The sequence below is a fragment of the Zingiber officinale genome, chromosome 3B (genome assembly GCF_018446385.1).
Source record: "Zingiber officinale cultivar Zhangliang chromosome 3B, Zo_v1.1, whole genome shotgun sequence".
Lineage (NCBI taxonomy): Eukaryota > Viridiplantae > Streptophyta > Magnoliopsida > Zingiberales > Zingiberaceae > Zingiber > Zingiber officinale.
In genome coordinates, this window is record NC_055991.1 from 91,619,907 (window position 1) to 91,629,556 (window position 9,650).

The window sequence follows — 9,650 nt, forward strand, 5'->3', positions numbered from 1 at the left end:
CCTATATATAGATTGGGACGGCGTTTTAATTTTTGCTTATTTTATTTTAATATTTAGTCAGATAATTAAAAATTAAAAATTAAAAATATATTTTAATTCCTTGGGCTGAATATAGTAATTGGTTGGGCCTACGCTCAAGCCCTAACTGTTTTTCCACTGCCAAAAAAGATCGGCAGAAATCGACCGCTCAACTAACCCTCTCCAATTATTCCGGTTCGGCCGCCAACGGTCGACCCAGCCAACCGCTCGAGGAGGGGAGAGAGAGTGTCGGCACATGCAACTGAACAAGGGCAGTCAAGTAATTGTAATTTCACTCCACGAAGAACGCACATGGATGACACGAGGGACTGAAAGCTGCGCGCTACAATAATGAGATTAACTATTCGGCAAATTTCACTTTGCCACATCTTCAGCCCTAAATTTCGATATCACCCCTCCCGCTGTTGCTTCGTCTATATATATATAGGAAGGAGAACGGGGAGCAGCCACCGGCAAGGGGAAGAGATGGCTGCTCTTTCCTTCTACTACTCCGTCGTGGTGCTTGCTTCGCTGAGTTTGTTCCGACGCCTCGACGGCGGCGCTGCATTTGACCCGCACTGGCTCCCAGCGACGGCCACTTGGTACGGCAGCGCCGAAGGTGACGGCAGCGACGGTGAGCCCCCCTTCCCATCCTTCACTCGGCCAACATTGCATAAAATTCGCACCCTGGCGAAATCGCCGGATGCCGCGCCAGCGAAGGGGGTTCCCTCTGCTGCCCGTCGGATCGAGATCGGACGGCCAGGGCTCGTCGTCTACAAACTGCAGACTGGTAGCCGTTGCGATGTTCCCTGAGCCATCACCTAGTCTCGCTACGTGGCGCGAGGAGAGTGGTCAAATTTATCATAACATCATTAACAGAATCATTATATAAAAAGGAGAGTTTAAAACTGTAAAACGACATTCTTAAAAGGGCCAAAGTGAAATATATTAATCATAAAAATTAGGGTTGTGATTAACGGCAGGCGGGGCGTGCGGGTACGGGACGCTGGTGGATGTGCGGCCGCTGCGAGCGCGGGTGGGGGCGGTGAGCCCGGTGCTGTTCAAGGGTGGCGAGGGGTGCGGCGTCTGCTACAAGGTGCGCTGCCTGGACCCCGCCATCTGCTCCCGCCGCCCCTCCACCATCATCGTCACCGACGAGTGCCCCGGCGGGTATTGCGCCTTCGGCCGCACCCACTTCGACCTCAGCGGCGCCGCCTTCGGCCGCATGGCCATCTCCGGCGGGGCCGATCAGCTCCGCAACCGCGGCGAGATCCCTGTCGTCTTCCGAAGGTAAGAAATTCCCCTTTTATTTGGAGAAATGCTACGGTTCTTAAATTCGCTAAACATTTTAACAGGACTCCGTGCAAATACCCTGGGAAGAACATCGCATTCCATGTGAATGAAGGTTCCACACGCTTTTGGCTATCTCTTCTTGTGGAGTTTGAGGATGCTGATGGAGACATCGGATCCATGCACATTAAACAAGTAAATTTCCCCCTTCTCAAAGATTCTACTCTTACACCACTTTCTTTGCTTTGTTCTTGATGATTCAATAATGACAATTCTACATATTCATCATACTCTGTTCTTCAAGCAATCTTTTCCTTCTCGAATGATCATAGTTTTTACCACATCAGAGCCCTTCACTTGGCATTTTACTTACGGTTCTCTTGATACAGTACCAATCAAGCTTCTTTATTCTTCTCCCTTTTAGAGTAAACAATTTTATTCTGAATTTGATCTTTTTTTTCTCTTTTAAGTCTATGTTCAAGACCAAATTAAGAATCTAGTTGTTTGATTGAGTGGCCATTTGATTTGAAAAGTTTAAGAACTCAACTTGTAATATTGAGTTTAACAACTAACAAACCTCACTTAAGGTTCTCTTGATACAGTACAAATCAAGCTTCTTTATTCTAATGATCTAGTGGTTTGATTGAGTGGCCATTTAATTCGAAAATTTGAAGAACTCGACTTATAATATCAAGTTTAACGACTAACAAATCTGGCAGGCAAATTCTGTGTTGTGGCAAGAGATGAAGCATGTGTGGGGGGCAAGTTGGTGCATCATTGGGGGGCCTCTGCAGGGGCCTTTCTCAGTAAAGCTCACCACACTGACCACTCGAAAGACCCTCTCGGCCAGAGATGTGATTCCCAGGAACTGGACTCCCAAGGCCACCTACACCTCTCGCCTCAACTTCTCGTGAAGGAATCTACATCGTCACATACTATTTCGTTACTCTTTAGTCTATGAAGCAAGTGTGTATATGTTTGCAGCCCTCTCCAAAGGGAAGAGTGAGCTTCTTGTTTACTTCCTGTTTGTGTGTTTGTTTGGTTGTAGGATCCCAACATGAAGAAATGGATGGGGTCCAAGAATGAATACTGTGTTTAATAAATGGATAACGGTCAGATTGTTTGGAGTGAGACTTCATTGTCGATTGTAGAGATTGCAGGATCACATACAACAAGCTGTTAGATTCTTGCCTGTGTGTGACATGTGAAGAAAGTGAGGGACTGATTGGGGCATTGGCACATGGTCTCTTGTTTAGTTGTTTATGATAGTGATATGGGGACTACTTTAGCTCAATAACAAGGAATGAAATTGTACCTTTAGAAATGGAATAAATATAAGTGGCTTTTCTTAGTGTATTGTTTTTCATTTGAATTTGGATATTTTGCTTGTAAGGAGAAAATCTTCTTTAATAAGAATTCTCAACTCTTTATGCTCCAGGAATGGCACTCTAGTTACATTCAATCTACCTCTTGGCCGTTGAAGTTGTTATAATTCTTTACTCATATTTGCTAAAGAGACTAAACTCATGTAGTATGGAGCTTAATGTTAGGTTATAAAGCAAGCATATGATAAGAAGATGAGAATTGCAAAGATAAGATGTTAAAGTAGATGTGTTTGTATAGAGGAAAGATAAAATAAGAAATGTGAATATTAAAAGGAAAGTCGAAGCGATGCCTATTGAGAGAAAATTTCAAGAGACATATTTAAGATATTACGGATCAATTAATATTTAATTTGGTAATCTGAAATCATGACAAATACAACAATATGAAATCACGATAAATACATAAATTAACTAAGGGAGAGAGAGACCAAACAAAATTATATGTTTTTCTCCCTTACCTTTCTTAGTTGGACCAGTCGCAATAAGTCCCACTCCACATGCTTGTGCCTTTATACAATTCTTTTAGAGCTGTCAATGCTCTCAGGGTGCGTAGAAATAAGATCATAGAAAAATAAAGCAAGGAAAATGAGTAGAATTTTATATTGTTTGGTACAGTTGAGTTTAAATATTAACTTAAAAATTAATTGTTTTTTAAATCCAGTTTGAGTTCTTTTTTTTTAAAAATGTTTTTGATAAATAGCATTTTAAAATATGTAATACACTTCACTTTGGTGGGAAACACTAATCTCTTGGTCAAGATCTAAGAATGCATTTCTAACTTTAATATTAAAATTTTATTAGAAGATCTAGGAATTTATTGTGATACTTTCATCCTTTGATATTTTTACTGCATGACTATAATAATAAATTCATTGTAAATAAATATATGCTTCCATTTCTATATATGAAGATCAGTGTGACAGTGTGAATAAAATGTTATAACACCACCAGACCAAGCTGGGTTTCTTAGTGTTCGATTGTCTTCAAAAACAATATTAACGCCGGTATCTTTATAGATTCTTTTCGCCCATTCTATCAATTACGTTTACGACAAGGAAATATTTAAAAAGAATGAACCAATTCTATTGTTGATCAGTTTTTCAAGTATGAGCAATCCTGGTCAATCCAACTTAGAAGCTTGAAGCCAGATCTTATTGTCAAAATATTGATGAAAAACAGAACACTATCCAGTTCGACTCATAACATTTACATCGTATCGAATATCTGTAGTTTGACTTGGATTACAAAACTGACAGGAAATAAGGAGAAGAGCAATGTGACTTGCCTTCCATGAAGTTTAAGTGTTCACCCTGAATCCGGACCCCTATCCGATGCTAAATGGATCAACTCTAGACACTAAATATGAAATAGAAGCTGGTTGAGATCAAGTAAACATGTAAAACATTGGAAAGAAAAATTATATTTATGACAAAGGAAAAGCTAAAATTTAATAAACATAAACAAGTTTCCATTCATCCTTGCCAGTAAAGATTCAACTTCTTGGTTTCTTATTATCAACAATGAAGTTTGCTTTTCACAATTAAATGCAGCCCTAAATTCATCAACATCAAGGGGTTTTAGATATATTTAACAGTTGGAAGAGAGCAATTTACAGAATGAGGTTCTGATTCTACTATATTAATTAGGATTACTAGCACAATTTCATAATAATACAGATTAAAGAATAGAGTTTATATATATACATGGGCATTTATTGCAAATGTTCGTAGACTATTTATCCATCCATCTAGTCAGTAGCATAGTTATTAACTGTGGTCAAGGCACTACAAGGACAACAGAATTATGGGGCATCCGCACATGGTAGGTTGAAGCAACCTGTTGCTTTAAGAAGGCTACAATAACATTTCTCAAGCGAATTCAAGTACCTTCTTAGCAAAGTAACTAAGTTCTATATTCATGAACGCGCATCCATTTTGTAGCAGACCATTTATTTCCTTTAATAACAGGGCATCCACCTGCAACAAGTTCAATTAGTGGCTGAGAGTGTTGAGTTTAGAGCAAACAGCTAGATGAAAATAGTTCTTAGCGGAAAACATACCATGTAAACTAGATGGATCCAGAGTGGCATCTGGTTTCATACTCCAGAAGAGTAAAGCATCACCAATCTTTGGTTTAACAGAAAGGCCTTTTTTTGCACATTCTGATAACTCTGCTGAAGAACTTCTGTTGAATTTTGCAGAAGGAAAGACAGTTTCACCACCTTCCTCAACATCAGAACTGATCCAGAAAAATGGAACATTGATGTTAAGGTCATGAAAAATGTTTTGTTGAAAAACTGTCAGCCTCTTGAGTTCAATGTAGGATGATTCTTACAGGTACATGAGAACTGTAGCTATTCGCTGACCCCCATTCTGAGTGTTGAATTCATCTGTGAAGTAGTCAAAGTGAGATTCATATTTCTGACCAACTTCATAATGGAGAACCTGAAGACCCTCTCCATGTTCTGAAATAAGGAACAAAACTAAATCTTAGTTGTCCAAAAACAACACCTAAATAGTACACTGAAGAAAAATTGATACTACAAAAGATGCATAATTCAACTTCGATAGGAGAAAAGTGGCATGATGAACTAACTGTATTAGTAAAATGCTCATATATACCAGTTTACATGGCGTAAAGCTCCAACTGAGTCTGATGTAAACAAAGGATTCTTCTCCCAAAAAAATTTGCCAGAAGAAATTGAATGACCCAAAAATGAAAAAAAAATTAAAATAAAATTTTTTAACATCTAATATTCAAGTATGTTCAAGAACAAGTGCAAATAAGCATTCAAATATACCATGTAACTGTTAGGACCGAAAAGTAGCTAGAGGGTGGGGGGGGTGAATAGCTTCGCGTTCGCTCGTCGTGCTTCGTTGCTTGTTTCTTCAAAGTGATGCGCAGCGGAAAATACAGAAACAAATCACACAACGCTAACACGGTTGGTTTACTTGGTATCCACCTCACAAGAGGTGACTAGTCCAATGATCCACACCTACACACACACCCTCCACTAATAAAACTCTCCTTTATGGTAACTACCAAGGGCGGAGAAGCCCTACAAGACTCAATACTAGAAGAAAAGGAAAGGTAATGGAATACAAGCTCACAAGCTTACAATGAGTGCAAAAGCCATAACCCTAGTTTCTTCTCCTTGCTTTGATCCGCCTCTTGACTTGGAAGAACCTCCAAGAACCTTCAAGAACTGGCGATCTCGAGCTTGAGAAGAGCTGTGGAGGAGCTGGTGAAGATCTGAAATGAATCGGTGAAGAAGTGCTGAAGGAGACGCCCGCCTGCAGCTAAAATACGACGCAACGGTCGGATCCCGATCGATTCGAAAACTCCCAATCGATCGGGGAGGCTTTGGATCGATTCACGGATCGATCCAGAGCGCCTCTGTGCTCTGGAAAAACGCCTGGATCGATCCACGGATCGATCCAGCCCTTATCGTGCGAAGCAGCAGCGTCTCAATCGATCGGCTGATCGATTGGGACCTCTGGATCGATCGACTGATCGATTCAGAGGCTCTATGTTCGCTAGGAAAAGCCTGGATTGATCCACTGATCGATCCAGCTCTTGGTTTTTTGTCCAAAACCAAGTCCCAAGCCTCTCAAACCAACATCCGGTCAACCTTGACCTGTTGGTCCATCATGCCTAGCATCTGGTCACTCCCTTGACCTGCCAGAACTTCCCAACACCAGATATCCGATCATCCTTGATCCATCTAGATTTTCCCTTGCCTGGCTTCACTCACCAGGGCTTTCACCTAGCTTCACTCACTAGGACTTTCACCTGGCTTCACTCACCAGGATTTCCATCTGCCTAGCTTCACTCACTAGGACTTTTACCTGGCTTCACTCACCTGGATTTCCATCTGCCTAGCTTCACTCACTAGGACTTTCACCTGGCTTCACTCACCAGGATTTCCATCTGCCTAGCTTCACTCACACTGATCAGTCCTGATCAGAATCTCCCCATATGAACAGCTGCACCTGCATTGTCCATGTGTCTACATGTATTGTCAAACATCGAAACTATGACCAAGACTCAAGCTTGGTCAAACCAGTCAACCTTGACCTAAGGGATATTGCACCAACAGTAACCAGTGAATACGCATATGCAAGCAGAGTCAATGTATAAGAAGATACAAAATTGAATAGCCAAAATAACAATTATTTTTGAATAATTCACACAATATGGATCAATTAAGAGGAGCAGAGGTCTGATATATGTCAGGATTTTCAAATAGGAAGACAGCAAAATAATTTTGTATAAACTGCATACTCAAATGTCTGAAAGCAATCAGAAGTTAAAACATGGCACGTCATAAAACAATAAATATAACGTCAGGCATAGTTCTTCAGTTCATATAACTCACTAAATACACACCTACAGGTATGAAGGTAAAATCTGCTATTCTTTTCTCAATTGTTCGGATGATTTTGTCTTGTCCTCTTCTAAGAAACATGCCAGCACTTGTCCGGACCCTAGTCAGAAATTGCCACATTTAAGGATGATTGATTAACTAACAGGCAGATGATAAAAGAGAGCCAATGAAATGTAAACCTGCTGTCTTTACTCCGACCTGTCGCACTATCTACAACTGTTGACTTCTGCATATGAGGCTTTGCCAATTCAATGAGGTACTCGCACTCTTTCTGGGACTAATAAACACGTATAAAACAGCTATTGTTACTAACAAACAACATGTATAACATTACAAACCATGCAGAAGATAAAACATGCATAGGTGGCTAGGTAGCACTAGAGAGAATAAATGATGTCATAGGAAGAAAGAATAGGATAAAAACAATTAAAAAAAATAAGATTTGTCACCTGTGCCCATGCCATCATATCATCATGATAAAAGGTGTAGGAGGAAAGCAACTCAAGAATAAATGGTAGCACGGTGGGAACAATAATGTAAAATGGTAAGGGTTTGATGTTGTTGCTATCTTAGATATGAACGTCACCGCAAAGAAAAATGAAAATAGAAAGGGCAAAGAATGCCAAAAAAATTACATCAAGAAAGACCAAAATAAATTGCATGTGAGATGGAAAATGCAGAATTTAGAACTTAAAAATAATGCAAACGCCTGATTAAAGGTCAGAGTGTAATAATGATTAATGGGTACCCTTAATTATGGTCAATTTATAAGAAATAATGAAACAATCTTGAAGGACGAAAATAACTTTTAAGGCAACTAGAGGAGTTAAAGTTAACAGAGATGTGGGTTTTGATAACAACAAACACAGACAACTAGAGCTGAATGAAGAAACTTTTTCCTAAACATAGCTCCTTCAGGTAAAAAATCCCACACATTTCCAGTCCCACATTAGCTACTAAACTTATATTAATATACTGCTGATGGATCTATTGCAGAAAGGTTGACAATTTTGGTTAAGGAACTTTTTGGTCGAGAAGCAAAGGGAAAAGCAAAAGCACAAACAGTTGAGCAAAATTAAAAGATCGCCTGAAGCATTCAGGCAGACCATTGAATCATACAGCTTACAAGCATCGACACTATGAAAAAGACGCCCAGATCTCATATTCAAAAGACATTAGACGCCCTGTTCAGATGACTATCCAAATTCCCAAAGTTATCTTTGTTAAACAGCCTATTTCTCCACAAGGATTCGTTACAGGAGAGTGCATCGTAAACTCATTTGTGGAAAATTAGGCAAATTTCTCAGAAAAGAGGCGATAAATGGAGTGAACTTAACCATCAGTCAGATCCATAAACGAGGTTAATACATCCCATTAAGGTAAGTTAAAGAATCAAGAATAAAAAGTCTCGCAACTTCGGATGCTCCTCAATTCGAAAGGGCGGAAGCAGCATAACGCATGGAAGACGAGAATGGAAACTAACCATAAAATTGTGATAGATAAAAGCCCTGGGTTCCCACGAAACCTGCTCCGTCCACTGATCCCCTCCGTGCTCCAGCGCATTCCTCCTGCAAAACTCAGAGGAACGGAACCTCAGAGATCCAAGGCGAACACCCACAGATCCATTCGATCTGCCTATAGAAGCACCAACGGGGAAAAAGAGCTCAACGTACGCCTCGTGGACGGATCTTCGAGGGCCGTGCTTAGCTGGGCCGTCGGAATCCACAGGTAGCGAGAAGATCCCGAGGGCGAGGAGCATGAGGAGGACCACCGAGACGGTCAGCAGCACCACCAGGATGAGGGTGAGCGAGGACGATCTCCGGCCTGGGAGCAGCAGCGGGTGACGCGTCAGCCTCGCCATTGTCGCCATCGCCGCGCGCAGTAGTGGCCGGCGAGAAATCGGAGACCGAGAGAGAGGAAAAGTCTGTCTACGAGTGCGAATTACGCTTTCGATTTCCAAAATAATTAAAAATATATATATTAAATAAGAATCAAATACCGACATAACTAGAAACATGCGCGGATAATATATATTAATAATAAAATAATTAAACTTATTTTTTTTATTGAATTTCAGAATTAATATTTAAAATTTTAAATAGATCTACAAATATTTTTCCTAAAAGAGATATACATTTAAAATATAATTTATATTTATGTGTGCTTCGCCTTCTTGTAGTTTTTCGAAGAGCACCTATAATTATTTATATCGACGAAGAACTCCTTTTTAAAAAATATATATTAAAATAATATCTCACTCATAATTTAATATTAACATGTATTAGAGGGCGCCAAAGATGAGTAGTTGGAAGAAAAAAGAGGAAGAAAAACTTAAATATTAACATTTTATATCTTAAAAAAATATAAATATTAATAAAAAATAGACTTAAAATTTTAAAATATATATTTTAGGCCATAAACTAATCTTACCTTAGATGTGTGTGTTGTATTTAGCTATAGAGCTCAACCAATGACAATGAATAACATTCACATTCCTTAGATCATCAAAATCCATTTAGGAAAATTTGAGATCCAATGAATGATTGCTCCAAAATGCATTAAATGAAAGT

The 9,650-nt window shown here is 39.6% G+C and overlaps 2 protein-coding genes across 2 annotated transcripts; one reads left to right on the top strand and one right to left on the bottom strand.

Annotated features, from left to right (window-relative positions):
- The first annotated feature begins 470 nt into the window (after positions 1-470).
- LOC122056762 (expansin-B16-like) lies at positions 471-2,659 on the top strand. Its single transcript, XM_042618865.1, has 4 exons — positions 471-652; positions 1,002-1,308; positions 1,374-1,503; positions 2,028-2,659. Exons 1-4 carry the CDS (start codon positions 505-507, stop codon positions 2,220-2,222), a joined length of 780 nt encoding a protein of 259 aa, XP_042474799.1. The 5' UTR covers positions 471-504; the 3' UTR covers positions 2,223-2,659.
- A 1,151-nt stretch (positions 2,660-3,810) lies between these two features.
- LOC122056763 (probable prolyl 4-hydroxylase 3) lies at positions 3,811-9,036 on the bottom strand. The gene is made up of 8 exons (XM_042618866.1): positions 8,754-9,036; positions 8,564-8,648; positions 7,260-7,357; positions 7,083-7,180; positions 5,028-5,157; positions 4,753-4,931; positions 4,580-4,669; positions 3,811-4,049 (listed from the first exon to the last, which is right to left on the bottom strand). The coding sequence occupies exons 1-7, from the start codon at positions 8,948-8,950 to the stop codon at positions 4,596-4,598; spliced, it is 861 nt and encodes a 286-aa protein (XP_042474800.1). The 5' UTR covers positions 8,951-9,036; the 3' UTR covers positions 3,811-4,049; positions 4,580-4,595.
- Positions 9,037-9,650: the final 614 nt, after the last annotated feature.